Source organism: Pogona vitticeps, chromosome 4 (assembly GCF_051106095.1).
Source record: "Pogona vitticeps strain Pit_001003342236 chromosome 4, PviZW2.1, whole genome shotgun sequence".
In the NCBI taxonomy this organism is placed as follows: domain Eukaryota; kingdom Metazoa; phylum Chordata; class Lepidosauria; order Squamata; family Agamidae; genus Pogona; species Pogona vitticeps.
In genome coordinates, this window is record NC_135786.1 from 131,100,856 (window position 1) to 131,128,674 (window position 27,819).

A 27,819-nucleotide genomic window follows, 5' to 3' on the forward strand; every position below is an offset into this window, starting at 1 on the left:
GAGCCTCAGGGTGCTGTGGTTAAACTGTATACTGCAGTCATCCTTCTGAGGCTGGTAAATTGAGTACCCAAGTTGCTGGGGTGGGGGTGGCAGACTGTACTTTGTATAATTAAAATGTAAACCACCCAGAGAGTGCTTTAAATGCTATGGGGCAGGACATAAGCAGCCTGCTTTGTTTTGTAATTTTAAAAATGTAAAGAAGCTTGTGCTACCTAGTGATCCGGTAAGCGCGCATGCGTGCGCGCGCGCGCGCGCGCGCACGCACGCACGCACGCGCACACACACACACGCACACACACACACACACACACACACATGCATGGATTGATGGTCTCAGTGCCCATTCAAAACACAACAAAATTGCCTCAACGCTCTCATGAGGACACAAATGGATGTTTTGGGCAAAAATATTTTTCGGGAAAGATGGCAAAACCAGGCTTTAAGCAATAACGGAGTGTTTAGGAAATGTGGTAATTATGAAATTTAGATATTTTTAAAATTGTTTTTAATCTTATTAATGTTTAACTTTTTAATACAGCTGTGTGTAGCATTTTCAACTTGTTATTTTTGTACAGTTTTCATTGTGAGCTGCCTTAGGCCCCCTGACTAAAAAAAAACCAGATTAAAGAATGAAAAGGTGAATATGTTAAAATTCTTTTTAAGAAAAACAGTTTATTCAAATTTACCATACAAGCCTCCATTAAAGCTGTATGCATTTCATCTGTTTTGTGCTCTTGATCAGCTCCAGCTTCAAGCAGAAAGCGAACCATGTCCAAGTGACCTTCAAAACACATAAGAAAAACAAATTACAAGACTAGATAACTGTTAGATATTAAAAAAAATGCAACCTATTTATTTAAAACAATAAAGGTCTAAGAATATGACTATAAAGCATTTGCCAAACTAAAACTCCCAATGTGGATTGTACACAACCTAAAATTAATATCAGACAGAAAACATCTCAAGCCTATCTACATTAGAAATGCTTACTTGCAAGGTAGCAACACTTTTAAGCAAAAGCTGAGGTGGCTTCCTAACCCTATTCCTTTGAACAACTTGCTTTACTTTATAAAATGTTATTTTAATTCTGATGCAACAAAAATCATGGTTACTCTGAGATCTGAAGTATTTAACTAAAGGTATGGATCTGAAAAGTTCTTGGAGGGGTGAGAGGAAGAGGCACCTGGTAGCAAAAAGTGGGGAGGCTCCCTTCCCCCCTTCTCCTAATGCTGCATTCCATGCCATATACTGCTATTTCCAGGGGGGCTGTGAACCAGAATGGGTAAATATCAATGTTGTTTTTTAAAGTTAAAACTGGATATAATTTTAAAAATTGTAAAAATGTTTTTGTTGCTGTTGTGAGAGAGTATATTCATATAACTCTTTTGAAAAAGTTTTGTAAACCTAAAATGTTATTTCTTTTTCAGACAATACCAGTTCTTTCAAATTTATTAAAACTTCAAGAATTAACAAAAAATGCAATTTGTCTGGCAAGGGAAAAAAACTAGAATAAAAATCAAAGCACTTCAAGATGCAAAATGAAAAGCAGGCTTTGGACTTGCAGGTTGGTGTTTACATTATAAAGCCTGTACTCTAGTTTGGATAAAGGAATGGATAGTTTTAGAAAATGACAGAATATTTCAACTAGAAGGACATGATTTAAATGTAGGATGGCATGCCTTTCTATGGTATCAAAAAGCAAAAGACAAAAAAATTTAAAAACTATCTGATAAGGAAAGCTTTAAACTGGGTATGGACCAAGATCCGGGAAGAAAATTACCAAAAAATTCCCGAATGGGTCTCACCAATGGAAGCATTTACACAACAAAACAGTAATGGAAAAGAAGAAACTCTTGAGATACAGAGATTTGTTAAAAGAGGACTTAAGTATGAAATCAAGGGAACTAGAAGAACTAAGAGCTGCGTGGCTGGTGAGTGGTGGGGACATATCAAGCTTTAAATTACATTGGTTACCAGTTGCTGCCCAGGCCCAATTCAAAGTGCTTGTTTTGACAGATGAAGGCCTAAACAGCTTGGGTCCTGGATACCTGAAGGACTGCCTCCTCCCATATGAGCCTACTCAGCAGTACAGATCTAGCCAGGGGGCCCTTTTGAAAGAGCCGTCCCTCAAGGAGGTAAGAGGGATGACTTGTAGACAAAGGGCCTTTTCGGCAGCTGCACCCAGACTATGGAATGCCCTTCCAACTGAGATTCATATGGCGCCAATGTTGATGACATTTCGGCGCCAGGTCAAAACTTTCCTGTTCCAGAAGGCTTTTAATTGAAATAACATCAACTGTGGGTCCTAATGGCAATTTTTAGAGTATCTATTTTAATTGCATTTTAATTACTTTATATTTTATTGTATTTTAATTGTTGTAAGCCGCCCAGAGACCTTTGGGTAGAGTGGGCGGCATATAAGCTAAATAAATAAAAATAAAATAAATAAACTAGGTACAATACTTGATTGGTGGACAAAAACACAAATAGATTCCAGATATACAAGAGATAAAACAGTAGGCTTCTGTTAGGAACAGACACCATTGGATAAGATACTTCTGAATGTAAAGGAAAAACTGATGAAAATGTTGTATAATTATCTACTAGAATTAAAAACACAAGATGGAATAGTTAAAGAATGTATGATAAAATGAGCCCAAAATGTGGGCCACGATATTAACTTAAAGTCTTCTAGTGGTACTCTGTGACTCCACACGAATGGGTTAAACTGTGCCTGCGCAGGACTCGTCAGAATATTCTAGAGCTAAAATGACAAGTGTAACATCTCCCTCTATCGCACATACTCCACCCACCAGTACCTCAGTTCCAACTATCAGCTGTTGCAATAGCTCTGAAAAGTTAAATGCCAAAAGATGTCGTGGCGGGCAGCGGGGAGGTAGGGCGAGACATGTGGATTCACAGAGTACCACTGGAAGAACAACGGTTACAGGTACGTAACCTCTCTTTCTTCGTGGTCTCTGTGAATGCACACAAATGGGTAACTAGTAAGCTCACTTACTGGAAGGAGGGCCGTCACGGCAGAACCAAAGTCAGCACAGCCCTTCCGAAACTTGCTTTTTTCTTTGCTCTGACATCCAGTCTGTAATGCATAGCAAAGATCAGTGGTGTAGACAAAGTCGCTGATTTACAGATGTCAGAGTTCAATGCCACACAGCCATGCGGTAGAAGTAGCCACGGCTCTGGTGGCATGCACCTTGATTACCTCTGGTGGAGTTTTGCCAACCAGGTCATAGGCTAAAACGATGGCAGAGACCAACCATCTGGAGATAGATTGGGAAGAAGCTGGATTGCCTTTCCGAGGACCATGAAAGCAAACAGTCTTGGAGATTTGCGGAAGTCTTTAGATCTTGAAACATAAGTTAGAGCCCGATGAACATAGAGGGAGTGGAGCATGCACTCAACATCTGACAAAGGGTTACAAAACAACATTGGAAGGATTAAGGGTTGATTAACATGAAGCTCTGAAATCACTTTAGGAAGGAATGAAACATCAGAATAGAGAACAGCTTTCTCTGGGTAGAATTGGATATAAGGCTCATCGGCTCGTAGTGCAGCTAGTTCACTTGCTCTTCGTGCAGACGTGATGGCCACCAGGAGCAAAGTCTTAAAGGACAGTAATTTCAAAAAAGAAGTAGCTATTGCCTCAAATGGAGAACATGTGAGAACTTCCAGGACAATCTAAACAGACCATTGAGGAGTTGGAGATTGAACAGGACGACGAATATTCTGCAGACCTCGAAGAAATTTCTTAACAGTAGGGTGAGAAAACAAACAAGAAGCTTCCGAACCCATTGGTTGATATGATACAATGGCTGAAATATAAACTTTAAGTGTGGAATGCACCAAACCCAAATCAAACAAGTGGCACAAGAAGGTAAGGAGAGTCCTCAGAGAAACAGGAACTGTAAGAAAGCTCAGCAAATTTGGTAAAGGCAGACCATTTATGGGAATATAACAATTTGGTTGATGGTTTTCTAGCCTTGCCGAGTACTTCTTTTATGCTGGGAGAATCCCCCACACTGTGAGATGGAGAGACTCGACATTGGGGTGGCAGACACTGCCTCCGTCCTCAGTCAGGAGAGTTGGTTTGGGAGGCAATCTCAGGTATTTGGCTACAATGGATTTGAGAGTGGTGAACTATGGTTGCCGAGTCGCGCATGTGGAACAGCAGACGTGGTGGAATCTATCAGAACCAGGAGATGTTGGGTGTGATGTGCTGTCACTCTGACGCCGGATCGAAAGGGACAGATAGCACGATTTAATTTGTGGAGCCTTTCAACGGGAAGGAAGATTCTGGCTCTGTTGGAGTCCAGGACCGCACCAATATAGCCCATGGTATAAGATGGAATTTTGTTACTTTGACCTGAAGTCCTATATCTGCCAATGTTTGCAGCATGAAAGCTGTGTCTTTTTGTGCCCTGGCATATGAGCCAGCGACGATCAACCAGTTGTCGATATATGGGAAACCCATGATACTGTTGAGACGAAGGTAGGCTGCTACTGGAGCTAGGCACTTTGTAAAAGTTCTTGGGGCAGTGGCAAGGCCAAATGGGAGGGCACAGAATTGGTACACTGATTCCATGAACATAAATCTGAGATACTTGTGGTGATGCTCGTGGATGGTGATGTGAAAGTAAGCGTCCTGCAAGCCTATCACAACGAACCAGTCGCCTGGAGCAAGAAGAGGTATGATGGACTCTAAAGTGACCATACAGAACCTTCAGTGGTGCAGGTAAGTGTTGAGACACCTGAGATCCAAGATAGGTCGCAGACCTCCATCCTTCTTGGGGACCGTGAAATATCGGGAGTAGAAGCCAGCCAGTGCTTCCTGAGAAGAGACACATTGAATGGTGTGCTTCTGAAGAAGGACAGACTTCTTCCTCTAGAGCAGGTGAGTAAGAGGTCGTCCGGAGAGGACTGAGAGGAGGAAGATCTAAGAACTCTAGGAGGCAACCAAAACATATGATGGCGAGCACCAAAGTGTCTGTGGTGATGTTGGTCCACTTGTTGAAAAATGGGGCTAGCCAGGGAAGGTAAGATAGATTGGGCAGGTGAATCAATAGAGGAGAGTCCAAGATGGGGTCGAATTCATATTCTTGATACCGGCATCGAACCCCATGCTGGTTAGATTCCATGTACAGAGGCTCCTCGTATTCAACAGCCGCTCGATGTCAAGAAGGGCAGGGGAGTACAATGACCTATCAATGTCGAGCTTGACGTTGGTCCAGGGAAAGATGCTGACGCTTGGCAAGGTGTTTCCAAGGAGAGGAATAATGCAGAGACCTCTCCGACTCCGATACCTAAGCCACTGTCATCCGCCCGATCAATCTGGGGCTAGAATGGGCTGAGGCCTGGCTGGAAATTATCTCAGCCTCTGACTGGCCATGGCTGGGAGACAGTCTCAGAATCAACCCCGAAACCTGTTGTTGAGACTGTGCTGGGACATCATCCCCATCAGACAACGACTCAGGGTATTGGAGCTCCCTAGATGACTCCTCCAAAATAGGAGAAGGCAACATTACCCTCATAGATGAAGGTTCCCTCAGCTGAATCGATTTAGGTTTAGATTTCTTTTGTTTTGGCACCTCCTCCTTCTTCTTCGGGTCCCCCTTAGACAGTACCTTAGGTACGGATGTTGATGGTGTCTTCGAAGCCTTTGAGGAAGAAGTACTGTAGCTGGTGCCAGTGAAGCGACTATCTCGATACTAGGTGTTGGGGGAGCAGTCAATACAGCTGGTTCCATTTCTGTCAAGCTGGAAGGTGTTGAAGATTTTTTATAGAGGAAAGATCGGAGTCTCTACAGCTGAAGCTTTAGGGCCGGTTTAGTCAGCTTTTTATACTCCTTGCAAGAATTAGGCTGGTGTGTCTCTCCTAGGCAAAATAAGCAACAGTTGTGGCAGTCTGTGAAGGGGATCTTGTTTGCACATGATACGCACCTTTTAAATGGGCCTGAAGAGGCCATAAAATTTGGCAGGAACTATACAGAACAACAACAGCAAGTGAAACTCATGGGAGACGTAGTGGTCAAAGTCCAAGATCAAGCCGAAATACCAGTCCGATAACAATCAAGTGTAAATCAATTCGAATCAGATACCTAAGCCACTGAATAAGGATCAGAATGATAAACAGTCCGAGGGTCAAGCCAAGTAATCAAGTATAAATTGAATTTGAAACCAAGATCAGAATGATAAGCAGTCCAAGGGTCAAATTAAGTAATGAAATATAAATGGAATCGGAAACCAGCATCAATAAGATAAACAGTCCGAGGTCAAATCCGAATGATCACAGTATACAAAGGGATTAGCATAAGATCAAAATCAGAACAGTCCTTGTTGATAAGCCAGATAATCTTCGTAGTCACTGGGTGTTTTTAAGAGCCAATTAAAGACTTGGCTCTTTAGGCAGGCCTTCCCTCCTGTCAATACTTGACTATTACTTTTTCTTAGTTTTTTGTCTATTTTCCCATCTTGATCAACACTAATATGTCAATTTAATTTATTCTTTTAATTGTTTTTATGAAGGATTTTATTGTGACCCACCCTGAGTAGACATTGTCTAGAAGGGTGGGATAAAAGTCTAATAAATAAAATAATAAAAATAGTCAAGAAAAAACAATCTGAGTCAAAACCAGAAATTTTAAACAGAAGTAGCTCTAAGCGATTCAAAGAAGTCCTATTGCAAAGGCAGCAAAAAGGAACTGAGGTACCGGTGGCCGGAGCATGCGCGATACAGGGAGACGTTACACTTGTCATTTTAGCTCTAGAATATTCCAAAGAGTCCTGCACAGGCGCAGTTTAACCCATTCGTGTGCATTCAGAGACCACGAAGAAGAACAATTAATTACAAAGAAAATATGTATGTTCTATAGATGGTATATGACACCTGAAAAATTATTGAAAATATATCGAAGTACCTCTAACAAATGTTGGAAATGCAAATCAAAAGAAAGTAGCTTTTATCATATGTGGTGGACTTGTAGGGAAGCTAAGAACTTTTGAAAATTAGTCCATGAGCTTTTACAAAAAATGTTATCCTCTATAATTCCATATGAACCTGAACTGTTTTTGTTAAATATAATACCAGATTCTATAGAAAAAGAAAAAAAGATATTTGATCATACATGTAACAACAGCAGCAAGAATTTTCTACGCCAAATATTGGAAAAAAGAGGAGACAACCCAGGAGTTAATAGAAAAAAGTTTTGAAGCAGCAGAGATGGATATTTTAACTGAAGAAAAAAGACAAAGAAACTGCTGAGGCTAGAAAAAAGTGGAAACCTTTGTATAATTGGATGAGAGATGAGAATATGAAAGGGATAAAATAATGAGAAAGAAAATATAACATAGAGAGGATAACATTTTTAGATTTTAAATGCTTAGAAAAAAAATGGTAAGTGTGAAGTAAGTTTAGTAAGAAACATAACAACAAATGTAATAATGATATATACTGTTGTCCATCACATTCTGTATATTTTATTTACCCCAATACCCTGATCCAAATCCCCTTCCCTATGATCTTCTCTTACCCAATGGAAAATGAATTAAAAAATGTATTTTATTTATTTTTTTTGTAAAAAGGGCCCAACATCTCTTGGAGTGGGACCTTAATTTTATGCAATTCCACAGGCTTTGGTTGAGATTAATCAGTTTAATCTTTCTCTTCTACAGGTACCGAGTATAGAAAATAGCAGAAAATCTGCAATACTCAGACGTTTCTCTCTAGAAACATATACTAATTTATTTATATGACAAAAGGAAGAAAAGACCTGATCAACTTTATTTTCTAATTCTGATTCCCATCCTGCTCCTAGTACCTGGCTGTCCCAGCCTTCCAAAGACTTACCCAGGGTGAAATGGATTTCTAGGGAGCCCTAAAACCAGTGGATGGGTGGGGTGGGGGCAGGTTGCAAACTTTTAATTAGTGATAAAAGGCCATGATTGATGATATAATCAGTCTGACACATGAAGAACAAAGGCAACAGAATTTCAGCCACTGTTGCTTTAGTTTGAAAAAAATAATAATCTGAATGTCTGTCTGGTGACGGTAGTTGTTATAATGAAAGTCAGAAAATCCTCTGAATATTTATGATCAACCTGTTCAACCAAACATTGTTCACTTCCACTGCCAAAATCTGTTTTAATGTCTGAAATCTTGCTGCTTTGTTATACAAGTAGAAAGAAAACAGCGTAACATTCATTCACTTTCAGCTGCTAATTAAGAACTCCCTGCTGGGATTCTCTGGCCGCGTTGTATTGGCTGCCCATTTGGTTCCATGTTGACTTCAAAGTTTTGATACTTATGTTTAAAGCCCTAAACGGTTTAGGACCTCGATACTTGGCGGAGCGCTTACTCCCACCCAGTTCTACCCATGTCACACGCGCGAGCCAGGAGGTGAGGCTGAGGAGCCTGACGCTGAGGGAGGCCCAGAAGGAAAAAACAAGAAATTGGGCCTTCTCGGCGGTGGCTCCTCACCTTTGGAACAACTTACCTCCAGAGATTCGCGCAGCGCCCTTGCTGGGTAGTTTTAAGAAACAACTGAAAACATGGATGTTTAGGCAGGCCTTCCCCCCTTCCAGTTAATTCTTAATTTTTCTTCCCTTTTTATCTATTATAATTTATCTTGTTCTCTCGCCATCTTGGAGAAAAAAAATTCTTTCTTTTTTCTAATTATGTTAATTATGTTATATATATGCTTGTTTTATATGTTATGTTGTAAGCCACCCAGAGTGTTCGCGATGAACAGATAAGCAGGGTATAAATGGAATGAATGAATGAATGAATGAATGAATGAATGAATGAATAAATAAATAAATAAATAAATAGTGGCAACAAGCAAAAGCACTGCCTGAGAATCACAATGGTGACTCTAATTACCAGATGAAATCAAGTGAATGTAACAAAGCAACAGGATTTCAGTCAGAGAGTGTTTCTTAAACTGTACAAAATCGGTCTTCTGAAAATGAAACTTGTATCTCTAAATTGTGGAAATAAGTATTAAGGGTCTATAGAAAACAAGAGGGAAAATGTTGAGGAAGGGAGAGTCATATGATTAAACCAAGTCCTTCCAAGTACTGTAGTGTTTTAAATCAGTTTAATTTAAAATACATTTACGCTGTTCCAAATCCTCAAAAGAAGATTCGGGAGAAGTCCAAGAGATAACAGAAGGAAAGAGAAGCAGGAAAATCCTGTTCTATTTGCCTATTTTTAGGATCAGACATTGATCCATGACTTCTATTATGTATAATTTTGTAAACAGAATTGAAACATTTAAACATCAAATAAATCTGAAACAATGAGAAACATTTCTCTGAAAATCAAGAAAAGACATGCAGAGAAAATTGTATGTAATACCTAGACCAAAAGATTTTGTATCTATGTTTCACAAACAAGTTAAGATATTTTTTCTAAACAAGTATTTGACTCTGCTGCTCATTTATTCTTTCATTCTAGTTCTTTCTGCTTCATCAATGTTGATTTTAGTTTGGAAACTTGTTTTAATGATGGGTTAATATTTTATACTTTTAATATTTTGTAAAGTGTTTGGAGCAACATCTTTTTTGGAGTACAAAAACAATAAACAATCAGAATTGAACCAATTGCTTTTAATTTAAATGCATCATGTATAACTTCAACAGTTAAAACTGTACTGTTTACTATATTAACAGAACTTAAAAAAACCAACGCCTGCATTTTAGTTATCATCTCAGCTATAACTAGATACCCTTGTGCACAGGTTGTTCACATGTAACAGTTGTTCTTTCAATGACCTATGCATCTAGAAATTTATATAGCCACATACCAGTACTCATTCCCAGCAATGGATCTTTCTCTGCTCATCTACAGCAACATGTGAATAACTGGACAAGCAAACTCTCATTTGTGAGAAAGCACTGACTTGGGAATTGGAAGGGATGACCCCTTTAAAGGTGATGTATCTGGAGACATGAGCAGAGTGATATGCCTACATTGTGAGGTGGACCAATACCAAGTCATGAAGAAATCTGAGGTAAGAGCAGTAACAAAGGAATCATTCTTGGAGACAGCTGGTTCAAAATTAAGTAAAGGGAACTACTGTCATGTTACAGCAAAAAAATATTAAACCCTAACAACCTCCGAAAGCTTTTTCCCTGTGCTCTAAGATTCATCACAAATTTGGATACAAGGTCCTGGTAAGCATGACATCTGCCACTCTATAGGTAAGCCTTGGCTGTGTTTATACTGAGAAATAGGGGTGGGTTTACTCTTTCATGTTTTTGGATTCCAACTCCCAAAATTCTTCAAGAAGACCCCATGGCAGCACACCCATCAGTGAGTCATGTGACATTATAATTCAGCTATATATACTGAGTAGAATGCTACAGGCAAGAGGCAGCTCTTTATCTACAGAATATACAATTTGTTGAAAATTACATACCTTTATAACAAGCAAGTGTAAGAGCACTTTCTTTGAATTCATTGGAGTGAGTATTGATTCCTGCACCATATTCTAGAAGCACTCTTGCAACCTCAACATGGCCCGCACTGGCAGCTTCCATTAAAGGTGTATGTCCATTTTCATTATGATCTTCAATATTCGCACCTGCTTTCAACAACACTTTGACAATGTCAACAAATCCTCCAGCACAGGCATAAGTGAGTGCAGTGTTCCCTAAGAGGACAGAAGAAGAAATATGTCATGATTACTTTTAGCCACCTTAGTCTTTATGTACTTAAAAATCTAACAAATGCGTAACTACATAATTCATGTATTTTTAAACTATTGTTTGATCTTTAAAACACTACCTCTTTATTGTACAACATAAATAAATTTCTGCATTCCTGTAAATAAGCATATACAAGAATCTTCTATAAGAGAATTAATTCTACATCAATTTTTTCACAAGCGGGGAAGGAGTTCGAGCACAATCCTTCTCCTTATTTTTCTACTTCTTGTTTGGCAGCAACAAGCTAACCCTGCGCGTGATAGGTATCAAAGAGGGCTGCGACTAATAATTTAAAGGCTTGTTTAAAATGGAAGGAGTGGCCAGTGTCAGTGATGGCTGTGGTGGTGTCATATATTAATATAGTGCTGGTTGTGGTGGTACCGGAAATCAACACAGCTGCTCCATGCAAGAAAATAGCCTGCAGGAGACAGGAGACACTTGGAAGTGGAGAAAAACTAGCCAGAGTGGTCTGGTCAGAAGTTTGCACAGCTTTCTCTCAGGAAAATGCCCTGAGAAGAAGCTCAATGTTTTAAAGGACTGGCATGGAAAAATGTCCACAATGGATGTACTTTTACATCAGGTGACCCTCCTGCAGACAGAAAATGTGTTGCAGACAGAAAGTGAAGTGACTGAGAAACCTTGCTGCTGCGTTGAATAAACCTTCGAAAGAATATATCAGAGGCCATGAAAGTCAAAGATATCAAAGGAAAAAACACAAAGAATTACTATTTTACAGTCAAGTCAAATCAAAAAAGTAGAAACCATCCTCCAAAATGCCAAACTAAGAGGCATTTATTTTATAATTGACAACTTCCACTGTTTTCTGGCCTTCTGGTCGGTGATAGTAGTAAAGGTATTATTAAATCAGAAATTATAGTTTTGTATGCTGATCCATAATATGTCCGATAACAAGTAACATTTGGAAAATTTATTTGCAATTCAGGCTCAGCCATGTTAATAAATTAAAGAATGAGCAATAATTTCTGTGTATCTTGGGAGAAATGTTTTACAATAAATTACAATTACTGTAACAATATGTTTCAATTCTCAAATTTACGATAAATCCTTTAAACATTATTGGCAATATTAACATTGACTGATTTTTCACCAAGATTCATCTGAGTTTTCATTTAAAATGCAGCTTACAACAAGAGATTCATAAATTTAAAAGACAAGCGTCATTGTTTTTATTGTTAAAACTGTCAGTTTACTTTCTCTTTGTTTTTGTTATGTAATGTGGCATTATTAATAAAGAGGACATAAAAAATTATGAAGAATTAGATTTTCATACTCTATTAATAATAAATAATAAGAACTAGGTGCCCCCAAATCAATTCTGATTTTCATGGTTTTCTACGTAGAGAATACTAAGAAGTTGCTTTCCATTCCCTTCTTCCAGGGGAATCCTGAGACTGTGCAGCTTGCCCAAGGCCACATAGGCTGGCTCTTCTCCCAGAAGGTACAGTGGAGAATCGAACTCCCAACCTCTGGCTCCATAGCCAGATCCCTAAATCACTGTGCTAAACTACTGTGTTATATATTCATACTCTTATCATGTGTCTTTTTTCGTAACATCTGTCTTTTTTAAGGATAGAAATTAACATAAAAACACTGCAAATAAGAAACTGAAGACCAATACCCATGTTATCAATTGCATTACATTATCTATAATTGTTCTTACCTGTTGAAGACTGGGCATTGACATCAGCACAATGAACAAGTAACAGTTTTACAATGTCCACATAGCCTCCGCTGGCTGCTGCCATGAGTGGTGTTATATCTCCTTTATTTCCTCTATCTTCAACATTTGCATGCATGGCAAGTAACACCTGCATAAATTAAAGAGACATTTGGCTTATCATTAAATTTTCTGTGAGAGGGAAGAAACAGATTTCTACCATAAAAGTAGTTATTTAGTATCAGCATAATATAAATCCCTGTTCAGAGGGCTTACTCATTCAAATCAGACAAACAAGAATAAAGAAGAGATGAAGAAGCATAAATGAAGAACTGTTGATATCAGACAAAGATGAAAAGGGTATATAAGCAAAGAATTGTTAACCTAAGAATATCTTAAGATACCTGTACCTATGTTACAGCAATTCAATTTTACCTTTACAGGACAAGCAGAAACGGCCTGGGGAAGTAGTCAAGTGGTAAACTTCACCTTATTACACTAATGCTACCAGTAACATGTAGTGTCTTCTGGACTAAGGAAGCAATGTACAACTGGTGGAATTACACTTGTGCCCATCTGCCATCTTTGTACTCCTTTTTCTTGGTCTTATTACCACGATGATGGTAGAGCTATGTGCCATGATATTGTTGTGCTTAGAAAAAAAAGTGGTGAAAACCTCTTAAGGTAAGGAGGAGGGAAGTCCAAGAATGAGAATTGCCTGGAACAGATAAGTACCTGAACTTTCATGTGAAAGGCTGCAAATTAATGAAAGGCTTTAATACCACAAACCATGCTTATAACAAATAGGGAAGATAATACTATACTTTGGGTATACCATATTCACATGGCATCAATTTTAATTCATTTTCTCAGTATGAGTTTTTCTTATATATCCCCAGATATAATCCAAGGTGAACAATGCACTTTTGTCTTCAATGCTATCTGTATCTCTGGGCAAAAAAAAAAAATGATACAAAATTTTAGCACTGTAACCCTCAAATATTTTACCCTGTTATTTATAAGTAGGTAAGAAGCTACCTTTTACCAATTCAGGTCTTTGCTCCATGTAGCTCATGTATCACAAGCAGCAGTAGCTTCAAGATATTAAATCTATTTTTTTCCTCATTTTTGCCTCAAGATGCCAAACCTGAATTAATGCAAAGTATGTGGTGCACCACTATGCTACAGCCCTTTAAAGCAAGTATTATCTGGTTGATTTAAAGACTTTTCACACTTTCTCATTAAAGGGTGAACTTTCACACCAAGGGGACTCCAAATCTGCCAAACATGCCTACCCTCACCCTAGTCTGACACACCTCAGAAATACAACAAATAAAGTAAAATCAGGATTATGCATGAAGTGATGTGACTATTAAGACAGACATGGTCAGCTCTCCATAACACCTATTGTCTTTGTTAATCTTTTTACAAAAGAGCTACCAGTACCTAAAAGATCTTACTGTGACTGGGTATGGGAAGCAAAGGAGGCAAGATGTCTACCATTTGCCACAAAAATAAATGGGATCAATTCATTTCGGTGATATAACAGAGGCATTATTAAAGGTAACATGACAGCCCCCCCCCCCACGCTTTTCAGCATTGATAATTGTGTTTTTGAAACCTCCCTTTGTCTGCTCTCCTCTACTCAGTTCCCACTGAGGTCTATGGAATAAAGCAACCACAGGCTGAGTTGATCATAAAGAATAATATTACTTCCCCCTGTTGGGTATGCAAAGCAGGTTCCCCAATTTCTTTTATTCAGTGAACTTCATGACAACTGAGATCATCAGGGCTTGAAAAATTTTAGAATGTCTCACCAGTCAGTCAAAAATTTCACCAGTGAGCATGACCACACTATAGCCTTGCAATTTATTGAGACTGGGAATCACTGATTTATGCCCTCAGACTTTGTTGCTTTATTACCTGCGTGCCTGTGGGGTCATGAAGCTTGTACAGTGGTGCCTCGCTTTACGATTGCCCTGCATTACGATGAAACCACATTATGATCTTTTTGCGATTGCAATTGCGATCGCAAAACGATGGTCTGAATGGGTTTTTTTCGCTTTGCGATGATTGGTTGCCTGCTTCCAGAACCGATTCTTCGCAAAACGACGATTTTCCTACAGCTGATCGACGGTTTCAAAATGGCCACCGGGTAAATAAAATGGCTTGCCGCTGTTTTCTGGGATGGATTCCTCGCAAGACAGCCACCGAAAATAGCCGCCCTATGGAGGATCTTCGCTGGACGGTGAGTTTCCAGCCCATTGGAATGCATTGAAGGGGTTTCAATGTGTTTCAATGGGCTTTTTATTTTCGCATTACGTTTTCGTTCTCGAAATTTTCGCATTACATTTTCGAAATCACTGGAACGAATTAACGTCGTAATGCGAGGCACTACTGTATTTTGAATGCCTTTCTTTTTAATGTCTCCAGCAAAATAAAACCGAAAGCAAAAGCCCCCAGCCTTTTCAGGAGCCACGGTTCCCTCCAACCCCAGGATGTGTCCTTGTTCGGTTGAAATTGGGAGCAGTGAATCTCCATATTCTCCAGCATAGGACTATTGTACATTCTTCTGCAGAGCTATATCTCTACGTGCCGCTCAAACTCTCTTCTTGCGAGAAGACAGCAGTTTTCCTTTTGAAATGGGAGGGTGGACGTGAGGACTGCAAGATTAGAGAGAGAGAGAGAGACAGAGAGAGGTGGAGGGGAAAGAGGGAGGGAGGGAGGGAGGGAGCTGTGACTTTTTCACTCATCACAGACGAGTGGATGAGTGCATTTTTCAAGCCCTGGGGATCATGCTCAGAGATCATTAAAAAAACTGGAGATATCCTACTCAATCTTTACAGTTATAAACTAAGAGGTTACAACTTAATGCACATTCTCAACTGCTTTCTTGTTAAAAGAATGAAACCTTGCAAGCTTAGGCCCTTCAAAAACTATTGGCTGCACAAGCTTGAACAAAAGTACCTGACATTATATTTTATTAATGTATATGTTTACACTGCAACCATAATTCACAAGCTTTCCTTCTGGTCTGAATAAGGTGAGCTGAAATGTGTACTTATGACAAGGACTCAACACCTCACAAAAAGCAATAGTTTTAAAATCACTATTCAGCACTTACCTGCGCCAACTCATAATATCCAGCGGAACATGCCAAACAAAGTAGACTCTCTCCTTCTTCTGTATGCTCATTTACACTTCTTCCTTCATCCAGCAACTTCCGAACAGCGTTTACATCCCCATCTGAGCATGCTTCTGCCAAACTGCGACTGGAAAATACATTTTGAAATTAATCATCACATGAAATTGGATGAAATAAATTACACAAATATCAACTTGTGATCAAATTAAGATCTTCAAGTTAAGGACAGCTGATAACCTTTAAAATGGATTAACATAACAACTAAATGGGGGACATAGCCACATTTGCATACTGGCAACTCTAGCCCTACAAAGACTATGTTTTCTCAATAAGACTAATCTTAGGAAAGCTTGGAAGTAAGTATAGCACTGGCCTTACACTTCCCTTTGCTGCCATTCACAACAAATGAAATGGGGATATCAGAACTAAGAAATCTATAGTCTATATGAAGGCTGCAGATCAGGACAATTTAGAAATACTGTAGCTATTCTTTCATACTGACAGAAATTAAGTAGTGTAGAAGGCTATGAAACTGATACTTGGGAAGATAGAGATTTTGTTTATAAGATTCACTTCTCTTCTCTTTATTATAAATCATAGAATTATAAAATGATGGAGTTAGACAGAGCCTTATAAGGCCATCAAATCCAACCACTATTCAACGCAGGAATCCAAGTTTAAGTATATTTGACAGATATTCCTCCTGAATGCCTCTAGTGTTGGAGGACTTACCCTGTTTCCCCGAAAATAAGACCCAATCTGAAAATAAGCCCTAGTATGATTTTTCAGAATGCGTAAGCCCTACCCCAAAAATAAGCCCCAGTTAAGTGAAACCCCACCCTCCACCATCGTGCAGCAACCAGAAGAAAATGACATGACTGTATTTGAGTAAATGTACATTGTTGTACATGAAAAAAAAATATAAAACTCCCATGAAAATAAGCCCTAATGCATTTATGGAGCAAAAATTAATATAAGACCCTGTCTTATTTTCAGGGAAACACGGTACCATTTCCCAAGGTAATTGGTTCCACTGTTGTACTCATCAAAAAATAGTACAGAAAAGAGTTATGTTTTTTTCTGATATTCAACTGAAATCTGGCTTTCTGTAATTTAAGCTTATTAGTATGTTTCTTCCAGATTCCTGAATAAGCTAAATAGTTGTGGTACATGTTTGACAAAATATATTTTCTATGAAGCTCACAAGTCTTAAGGGTCTTAACTATGTACAGTACACTAGAAATATGAAGATGACAGACTCCTTGCTTTAGCCTGAATTATGATCTGTGTCACAAAAAATGAAGGACTGTAACATATATCTTTTAAAAAAAATCTACATGCTTAACAAATCTTTGGTTCCAAATCCTACATGCTGCAATTAACGTAGCAGATGCGGGCAGGTACCATATTAATGCCTACCAGATATAAATTTCACCACACAACCCTTTTAAATAATAGCTGAAATCCAGTAGTAAGTCACAACTAGATCAGGCCCACAGAATCAGTGGAATGTATTCAATAAGACTACCCTAGTTGTGACATATTATTAGGACTTTAGCCTATAGAATTTATTCAAGAAGAATTTTTCTAATACTGTTTTGAGGGGTTAAGACTTTTCAAATACTCCACCAAATTATGGCCTCTCCTTCTTAAATAATTACACCAACAGTAGTGCCCATCAGTAAGAACCAAGGTAAATACACATAGCAGACATTCAGAGAAAAGAGAAATGAGGCTCAGGGAAGGATGAGGATCATTTAAAACTCCAAATCTCATATGCACCAGCCAATAAACATGTTTTATACTATATATCTGCAGGCAAGGCCTGTTCCTTTCAATAATGGTGCACTGCCTCCTGAGGCACCTTCTAAACCAATTTTATCCCCATTTCATCTCACAAATGTAGAAAATCCAAATCTGTTTGACACTTTTTCCAGACTTAATTAAAATGACTATGGAAACAGCATTAAATCCAATCTTTTGTTCCTGAACCAATCCTCACAAGATGAGCCCTGAAACCAAAAAGTTGGCTTGTGCGAATTTGCAAATTAACTGTCTGGTTTGGACCCTAGGAGCAGCATGTCAACATATGCTACCTGATCACTTGTGCTTAGAACAGGACTGTTAAATGAACCAGAGCATTCTCTTCTGATCCAGTTTGTTTGCTGGGTCACTGAGATACATCACAGCTTCCTTACTCACGCAACTACCCTCCAACAAACCAGAGGAGGAATGCATGGCTTATTCTGGATTCTCTTTTCAGGTTTAGTGCCGAAAAGGATTATCAGGGTTGTATTTGCATTCGGATGGCACGTTAAAACAGACCACAGATCTTCTTTAGCCCCTTCTCCTGCTAACAGAAACTGTGGGCAGCATGCAGCACACTGTCCGTACAAACAAGCATTCCCATTAGTTCTTGGCTTACTGTTTCAACTGAATCAGCCCAAGAGGTTGTCAATCCTGGCAACTCACTGGACTTCCACCTAGACTCTTTAGTCTAGACATCTGTTCATGAATGTCCAACTGTTGTTTTCCATTTTCCAATTTCCCTCAAAACTCTTTTTCAGCACACTTGCTTTCTTCATCCCTCTATTCATGAGCCTGGCCTCTTACTTTCCTTACTGCCTGAGAATTCTTCCCATCCTCAACCCATTCAAGACAACATATTTGTTCCTACGCCATGAGTAAGGTTGAAATGCAAGCTGAAACTGACAATTCTCTTCCCCAAATGCACCCTCATCGTCACTTTCAAAAACGTTATCTGAGCAATAATAATAGTGAAGGGAAATGTCTTGTCTACAGACCTCTGAAGTGGAAATAAATAAGAAAAAGCAGAAATCCTGTTAACAGCGGGGAAATGGCGTGCACAAAAATTCACCAAAAACAGAAGCTTTACTGCAGCTGACACCTGGATCTGGGAAGTTGCATAGCTGTGCTCTCCACAGTCAGGAAGGATGTGACATGGGCAATCTTACAGAGAGAAATCAATGTTCTCCACCTACCCGTCCAACCTAAAGGGCTTCTGCAGCCACTATCTAGGCTTCTATACACTTTTCTGCTGTGTATTACCTATTTTAAGCTACTCTGTCTATCTCATATTATTTCACTTCATAGCTAAATAACTTCTGGGCAGACATGGAATTCTACACTGCAGGAGTTAAGCACATACTGTATATCAGTACACTTCAGAAATCAACCTGTAGAATCTCAGCAGCTCTTACAAGACTGAACCAAAGCAAGAGATACATAATACATACTTGTCGACTTGTCCTGCATTGTGATTGTTCTCCGCTCTCATTCGTGTCAATGCAGCAGCAGCTTCATCCAATGCACAGCTGACAGAAGAGGTCAGTCTTCGGAGCACCTCAGGATCTGCGAAGGCTTTACCATCGGCAGTGGACAATTTACCAATCCCTTCAGCGTATGTGCGTTCATCAATCAGGTTAGTACGAAAACCACACAAAAAATGCAAAGACACTATTTTAAACTTCAGCCACATGCACTAGTAGTTAAAGTTGTCAGTTGCAAACATGCCAGAAAATTAGATGCTACTTTGTTCCTAAAACATCAGAAGTTCAAATACAACAGCAAAGCAGTGTACCAAGTTTAAGGACTTTATAACTCTTATTACACAGTGTATTCTTGTTCTTATATTGGTGTAAAAACATGAATCTGAAGAACAGAATAGGAAATGGCAAAAAGGCTCAAGGAAATGTGCATTTGAGACTTCAATTATAATTTAAATATTTCCTGAATTTTCAGGGAGTTTGATAAAAGTAAAGTTTAAATCAGTTGGAGATTTTAAATGTAAAAGACAAACCTATACAGTGGTGCCCTGCAAGTCGGGCGCTCCGTTTCACGACGAAATTGCATCACGACGAACTTTTTGCGATCACAAAAGCGATTGCAAAACAATGTTCCCTATGGGGGAATTTCGCTTTGCGATGATTGGTTCCCTTTTTTAACAGCTGATCGGCTGTTTCAAAATGGCCACCAGGTAAACAAAATGGCCACCCGCTGTGTTTTTGCACGGATTCCTCGCTGCACAGGCAACGAAAATGGCCGCACTATGGAGGATCTTCGCTGAACGGTGAGTTTGAAGCCGCTAGGAACGCATCAATCTGGTTTTAATGAGTTTCTATGGGCTTTTTAAAATCGCATCACGACGTTTTCGTTCTACAGCGATTTCACTGGAACGAATTAACATCGTGATGTGAGGCACCACTGTATGTGACTAGATGAATTAATCTGTCTCCTATCAATTTAATTAATTCAGTAGGTGTTCTAGCTACTTTCCAGAGGACTAGACCCAGTTAGGCTTACACTGTTGAAATCAATGTCATTTAAGCCAGTGGTCCCCAATCTTTTTAACACCACAGACCAGTTAGGGAAGGCAGGGTACCCCCCACACTCACGCACATGCACAAAGGGGTGGACATGTGCTTGAGCATGTGCGAAGGAGCAGGGGGCACTTGCGTGCATATGCGAAGGGGTGTGTGGGGTGTCTACCACAAATGGGTCTACCACAAATATAACTATGTCTGGATGCAATTCTGTGTCTTTTGCTAAAAATACAACCAAGGTAAAATAATTTGAAAATACGTTAATGTGGTTTTTCATGCTGGCCAATATTAGATTCAAAAGTTCTTTGTTTTATAAAACAAATTTCTTCTAAAACTGTTTACATACTATCTGAAGCTACATTTTTGTAAAAAAAAACAGAAGACATGTATTTTGTTCATTTTGAAGCCTTTTTATGTAATGTGTACCAGCATTATAAAATAAATTGTTAACGAAAATATATCTTCTGCATCTACCACATTGAGGGCTTATTTTAGTCTAAAAATATAAAATCTAGCATAGCCATATTTATACTGGTCACAGAATAGGCAAATCACATAATAATACAAATTTAACCACAAGTAAGGCATAGCAAATTAGATTTTTTAATAAAATATGGATGCATCTGTTCTGGCAATCTTACAATGTATGGTTAAATAAAGCAAGCTAGAAACATACTCAAAAGATACCCAAATAATCTCTTCCAACTCATTACCTTCTTTTGCTTATACTGGACCAACACCAAAATCAGAATTTTTAAAAAGTCCATGCCATAAGAACTCACCTAAAGAAGAAGAATTTATGGCATGTAACCCTTATGTCACTATAATGTCTGACCATGCATCTTACTATGAATCACTAGAGATCCAGGCTAAGTTTGTGAAGACTCCCCAACCCATGAATGTCTGCCTGTTATCAAGAAGCAGCAGGAAAAGCTACTCTTTATTTACCACTTTGCTCACTTGCTTCCTTCACTCTACCTGTGGTGCTGGTCTTTCATTTTTCCTTACTTCCTGAGTATTCCTGCCAGTTCTCAACCTGTTCCAAACAACTTATTTGGGCAACACATAAGCAGACAGGTTACTTACCTGTAACCATGGTTCTTCAAGTGGATCGCTGTGAATTCACACAATAGGGCTTTGACAGCGCCTGCACTGGTTCTCTTGGAATATTCTAGAGTTTTTAGATAAAAGTAAAAAAGTTTAGAGTTGCCCCTATTGTGTATGCTCCGCCTGCCTCAGCCCTCAGTTCCATTTATCCGCCATCATAACGTGACCTTAATCCAGACATAATCAGTCCAGAGACAATCAGTGATGGATAGTGGGAAGGCTGGGCGGGATGTGTGAATTCACAGAGGTCCACTTGAAGAACCATGGTTACAGGTAAGTAACCTATTTTTCTTCATCGTGGCCTCTGTGAATGCACACAATAGGGTGACTAGCAAGCTCACTTACCGGAAGGAGGGCCGTCACTGTAGAATGGATGTCAACACCGCTCTCACGAAGCTTGTCTCTTTCTTTGCTCTAAGATCCAGCCTGCAATGTGTTACAAAGGTTGACACGTTGGACCGGTGGCTGCTCTACTGATGTCTGGCACATTGACAACACGCAGCAGGGCCTTGGATGTTGCAACAGCTCTGGTGGAATGAGCTTTGAGACCTTCAGGAGGAGCTTTGCCCTGGAGCTCATAGGCAAGGGAGATAGTCGAGACAAGCCATCTGGAGAGGGTAGACGAAGAAGCAGGAGACCCTTTGTATTGGCCATGGAAGCATAGGAACAGTTTTTGAGCCACACGAAAGCCAAGGCTCTTTTCATATCCAACAAGTGGAGCATGCGTTCGACATCTGAAATAGGATCTGGAAACAGGGTAGGCAATATAAGGGGTTGGTTAAGGTGGAGATCGGAGACAACTTTAGGTAGAAAGGATATGTCCGGGTATAGAGTAACTTTATCTTTTTAAAATTGGAGATAAGGAGAATCAGACTGTAGGGCAGCTGATTCGCTTGCTCTTCTCGCAGATGTAATGGCAACTAAGAACAATATCTTGAATGACAGTAAACAAATGTCACAAGAGGCCATAGGTTCGAATGGGTGGCATGTAAGCGCATGCAGAACAACTTGAAGGGACCACTGAGGTATTGGAGTTTAGTGGGTGGTCGAATATTGGAAAGATCTTTCAGAAAAGATTTGATGGTAGGATGGGAAAAAAATCGTGTGGAGTCCAAATCACGAGGTTGGAAAGATATAATTGTGGAAATGTAGACTATTAGGGTGGATAGTGCCAAATCAGAGTCAGATAGGTAACGAAGGTATTGGAGTAAGGCTGATAGTGAAATAGGACAAGTTTGTAAGTAATTTAACTGGGCAAATTTGACAAAGTTCCTCCATTTGTATTTGTACAGGAGATTGGTTGACGTTCTTGCTTTGTCTAAGACTTATCTGATTGATGGGTTATCATCCAGGCTGTCAAGTGTAGTGACTCGAGGTCTGGATGCAGGACTTGTCCTGAGTCTTGTGTCAAGAGATGAGGGGTGTTTGGTAGCTTCATCACATCCATTGCCATCATCCTGACGGTTCAAAACCAACGCTGACGAGGTCACCATGGTGCAATGAAAATTGCACTGGATTTTAGTTGTCGAGCCCTGACCAGCGTCTTCTGAATGAGTGATATCAGTGGGAAAAGGCAGAGTAGATCTTGTTCCCATGGTATCATGAAGGCATTCCCTAGGGATTGTATGCCTCTTCCCGCACGGGAGGCATACCTCTTGCACTTCTTGTTGCCTTGCGAGGCAAACATGTCTATGACAGGAGTGCCCCATCTGCTGCATAGTAGGTGGAAGATCTCTCCGTCCAGCTCCCATTCGTGGGTTTGGGTTGCGAGGCGGCTCAATCTGTCCGCAAACTAGTTGTCTGTGGTGGAGACATGAAGCGCAACTGCGAATATGTGATGTTGGAACACCATTCCCACAGGTGTATCGAGAAATATAGTAGGGACATGGATCGTGTTCCTCCCTGTTTGTTGATGTAGTATATGGTCGTGATGTTGTCTGTTATCACTTGTACACCACGACCCTGTACTAGAGGAAGGAACGCCTTGAATGCCTTCATGACAGCAAGCATTTCTAGATGGTTGATATGCAGGTGATTTTCCTGCCTGGACCACCGTGCATGAATCTGGTGGGATCCACAGTGTGCTCCCCATCCTGTGGGGCTCGTGTCCGTGGTTACTTGAACTGTCAGTTGCAGAGGACGAAACGGTTGGCCGATCAGGAGATTTGGTACGAATGTCCACCATCGCAGTTGTTTCGTTAGCTCCACCATGACAAGCAGTCGCTTTCGAGGTGCATCTTGGATGGTGTAGAAAAGGGTCAGAAACCACGCCTGGAGAGACCGTATTTTCAGGCGGGCGTGTGCCAATGATGATGTTGTGGAGGCCATTGGGCCCAGCAGATGTTGTGCATGCCTTGCTGACACAGTGTAGTGTGGTTAAAACTTGCGAACAGCCTTCTTGATTTTCTTCACATGGTCTTGAGGTAGAAATATTCTTGCCTTGATAGAATTTAGCCTGCCCCCTATGTAGTCGACCATCTGTGATGGAAGAAGGTGGGACTTTTTCCAACTGAACGATAGCCCGAGATCGTGGAGCCTGGGGAGGACAAACTCGGTGTCTTGAAGTGCCCTTCGCCTAGATGGAGATACTACCAAACAGTCGTCGATGTAAGGAAATATCTGTATGCTGTGGAGACGAAGGTTGGCTGGCACTGGGGCCATGCATTTCGTGAACGTTCTTGGAGCCACTGAGAGTCCAAATGGAAGAGCACAGAATTGATATATGGTGTTTTGGAATATGAACCTGAGATATTTCCTGTGATGTGGGTGAATGGTTACATGAAAGTAAGCATCTTTGAGGTCTATCACTACAAACCAGTCTTTTTTCTTTAGCCGGTGTAAAATGGACTCTAGTGTGACCATCCTGAACAGTCGAGGATGAAGGTACGTGTTTAATTATCTTAGGTCTAGAATAGGCCTTATGCCGCCATCCTTTTTTGGCACAGCGAGGTAGCGGGAGTAAAATCCATTTGCTATGTCCCGCATGGGCACTTTTTGAATAGCGTGTTTTTGTAGAAGGGTAAGAATCTCTTCTTCTAGAACAGGATTGAAGAATGTAAGCTTGACTTGTCCTAGAGGAGGCAATTCTGTAAATTCCAAACGGTAGCCGAATTGAATAATGCTTAAGACCCAGGTGTCTTTTGTCCAGTTGAGAAGATACAACTTAATCCGTATTGGAAGGTGGTTCTCAAGTTGAAAAGTTCTTATGTTGAATCTGCATTTCCCATAGGAATGCATTGAAAACCATTTAATCCGTATCTGCTCTTTTCCGTCCATAGAAACTACAGTGGAACCTCTAACTTCAGAACTTAATCCGTTTTGGAATGGTGTTCTTAAGTTGAAACGTTCTTAAGTTGAAGCAAAATTTCCCATAGGAATGGACTGAAAACCAATTAATCCGTTCTGGCTGGTTTTTTGTTATGTAGAGGTGCGTTCGTACATTGAAGCATTAGTTCCCATAGGAACTAATGCAAAGCTGGTTAATACGTACTCTACCACTAGGGGGAGAATTTTTTTTAAACCTAAGATGACCTAAGGTTAAAAAAAGAGCAGGAAAGGTTTTTTTCCTGTTCTTATCTTGGATTTCTGTTCTCAAGTAGAAGCAAAATTTAGCAAATGTAGCTGTTCTTAAGTTGGATTGTTCTTAAGTAGGGACGTTCTTAAGTAGAGACCCCACTGTATGGTTCCAGTCGAGTGATGCGGTCGTGACCTGATAGTTGTGAGTCAAAGATACTGTTTAGACGACATTGTGAAGCAGATTGTGTTCGAAATGTGGAAGCAGAGGACGAGGCTTGCGAGGATCTGGCCTGGCTCTAGTTTTTGAAAGGGCGGTATGATTGGGAAGCCAGTTGTTGGTATTGCTGTGGATACTGTTTACCCCACTGATATTTGTTTTTAGGTTGTTGTATGGTATATGACTTTGCTGTCTTTTTTATCTTATGTAGATTTTCAAGGTTATTGTCAGTCTTTTCATTAAACAGTCCTCTGGCATCGAAAGGTAAATCTTCAAGTTTTAACATCTTCTATGATGCCTAAAGATCTAAGCCAGACATGTCGTCTCAATGTTACAGCGGACATAAGTGTTTTTGCAGCAGCATCCCCTGAATGGCGGGCAGCTAAACGGTGCTTTGATACAGACTGGGCTTCTGCGTAAGTGTTCAGGAAAACTTGTCTAGAGTCATCTGGAGCTGCCTGGAGTGCAGGGAGTACTCTTGACCAAAGCTGTCTTTGATAAGCCCCCACTGCCGTCTGATAATTGGCTACACCGAGCAAGAAAGTTGTCAGGGAATAAATACAGTGGGGTCTTGACTTGAGAACTTAATCCGTATTGAAAGGCGGTTCTCAAGTCAAAAAGTCTGTAAGTCAAGTCTCCATTGACCTACAGTGCATTGAAAACCGATTAATCCCGTAACAGGCCGTTTTTGTTCCATTTTGGTTTTTTTCTGGTCTGTAAGTCAAATCTCAGTCTGCAAGTCAAACCTAAATTTTGCGGCCAGAGAAGTCTGTAACTCAAAAAGTCTGTAACTCAAGCTGTCTGTAAGTTAAGGGTCCACTGTATTTCTTCCCAGTACATCTAATTTTTGGCCCTCTCTGTTAGTGGGCGTGACATGCGATTTTGTAGATGACCTGGAGGAACTGGATTCAACAATTAAAAATTTTTGGACAGGATGTTTTATGAGGAAAGTTGCATCTTCACCATGTATAAGATACAGGTTTTCTGTCCTATGGGAAACAGGGGCAGAGGTGGATGGTTGATTCCAGCACTCTTTGATAAAGTCCATCAGTGCTGAAATAGACCCCAAGCTGAGTGGAGGGGTTCTCTCCTGTTTAATGTCCCCAAAGATGAGATCTTATGACGGAGGGGGTGGTTCAATGGTTTGCATTTTTAAAGTCTTTTCCATCCTCGAGATCATCTGTACATATGAAGAAAAATCTTCCGAAGGGGAGCATGGGTGAGGGTCTCCAGCATCTGACTCCAATGGGTCTCCTCCTACAGGTGTTCCCCCAGATATTTCGGAAGGGACTTCATGTCCTTGGCAGGAATCATCTGACGAGATAGCCTCATCTTCATCAGTGTCAAAAATTAAGTGAATATGTTCTGTGCGTTTTCTATTGTCCAATTCAGAGTTTTGAGGCACCAACGTTCAGTGGGTTTTGATATGTGAGCTCTTCGATGTAGAATGTGAAGCCTTAGTGCAGTGGTCAGGGAACAGGAGTAAATTACCCCAAATGGGATAAAAATGAAAATTCTGGGGGTAATGAGGACGGTCGCAGCAGGCATTTTACTCCCAGGCATTTTATTTTCGATGATGTTGTGTGTAGGCGGGCATTCAGTCATAGCGAGAGTGAGCCCTGGTGAGGAAATACACAGGGCACTTGCCTGCCCTCCTCACCTCCAAAGTGGAGGGGGAGGGCAGCGTACCAGGCCAGCTGGACTCTTTGACCGGCGGAGCCCTGGTCAGGGCTCTCCTTCCTGCCTGTGCCCACCCGCCCGATGCTCTGGTGAGGAGGCCCCCTTCCTGCCCCGCCTCACCTGAGCTCATGGCCGGTGGACCTGCTGGTCCTGCGGCGCCTGCCTCCCCTCACCAAGGATGTGCTTTCCCAGTGGTGTGGCGGCTCGACTGGCTGCCTGGGTGGCGGTGGCAGGTCCCGAGTGAGCGCAGGGGGTTTGGCTGCAGATGGTGCGAGCCAAGGGGGGTAATGTATATACATATATAAATTATTTAGGGGTAAAAGGTAAAAAAGTTCCCTGACCCCTGCCTTAGTGGCTACGTCTATGCTCTTTCCCGAGTTTTTAGAGGCTTGAGCGGTGTCGACGTTGACATGTTTTCGGTGTCGACATCAAGGAAGAGGAAGAAGATGAGGCATACACATATTTACCTTCTTCCTTCTTGCATAGTCGTCCTCACTCGACGTCGACGGCAAGATATCTTGCGGCTAATGTCGACATAGTCTTGATCGTCGTATTTTGATCTACATCGAGCAGATTGAGGCAGAACGACCACCTCTCATCGAGATTTTCAGCATCGATCAGATGAAATGTGTTTTGTTTTACCAGCCTTCTTACGAGGTGGAGAAGGCTCCCTCGATGAAGAAGAAACAGGCGTTGACGGTGCCGGAGATGTCTGCCCGGTCGAAACAGAGGGGGAATAGCCGGGCTAATAACAGCAGTGACTCGGGGTTGGAGATTGGCCGCATTGTTCGAGACCGGCAGGGGAGGTGTGCATCTGCCTAGGTGGAAGAGAGGCAGCGGCTTCCGACCGGGATTCTCTATCCCTAGACGAGTCCTCAAGAATTGGAGAGGGCAGCGATGTTGATATGGGAGGTAGATGTTTCCTAAGGTCTTTCGACTTATCTTTCTTGTCCTTAGATGATTTTGCCTGTTTCGCAGGATCTCTAAAGGATGAGGTTGAGGAAGATTTCGACGTCGTGGTGAGTTTTTTTGTCGAAGCTGGCTTTTTTGGAGGTTTTTCGACAGTCTTCGATGTAGGCGCCAGGGGTGGGGAGGAAATGCAAACCTCCGGGCGCGGAGTAGCCAACGCAGTGGAAGCAGTTTCCATGTCAGATGGTCTGGATGACGACAATGTCTTATCCCACAGAAAAAGTTTGAACTGTTGTTCACGAGCTTTAAGGGCGGCTCTAGTGAAATTTTTGCAATGCTTGCAGGATTGGGGTTGATGGGAGTCTCCCAAATAGAAGAGGCAGCAGTCGTGCCCATCTGAGAATGGTAGTTTGCGGGAACATGACTTGCACCTGCTAAACGGTCCTGAGGGGAACATAAGCAGGAAAGGAAGGAAAGGTAGACTCACGGTGGAGATTAGT

General features: G+C 40.8%; 1 protein-coding gene across 5 annotated transcripts in view; it reads right to left on the reverse strand.

The window, feature by feature from the left end:
* The window catches only part of ANKHD1 (ankyrin repeat and KH domain containing 1), a 132,623-nt gene that overhangs the window by 78,368 nt on the left and 26,436 nt on the right, over positions 1–27,819 (reverse strand). For all 5 annotated transcript variants that reach the window (XM_078392507.1, XM_020799369.3, XM_020799368.3 and 2 more), the window contains exons 3-7: positions 18,805–18,961; positions 15,527–15,674; positions 12,406–12,553; positions 10,436–10,669; positions 687–781 (exon numbers count right to left, since the gene is read on the reverse strand). In XM_078392507.1, the coding sequence (XP_078248633.1) occupies positions 687–781; positions 10,436–10,669; positions 12,406–12,553; positions 15,527–15,674; positions 18,805–18,961 (782 nt within the window). The remainder of the gene's footprint in view (positions 1–686; positions 782–10,435; positions 10,670–12,405; positions 12,554–15,526; positions 15,675–18,804; positions 18,962–27,819) is intronic.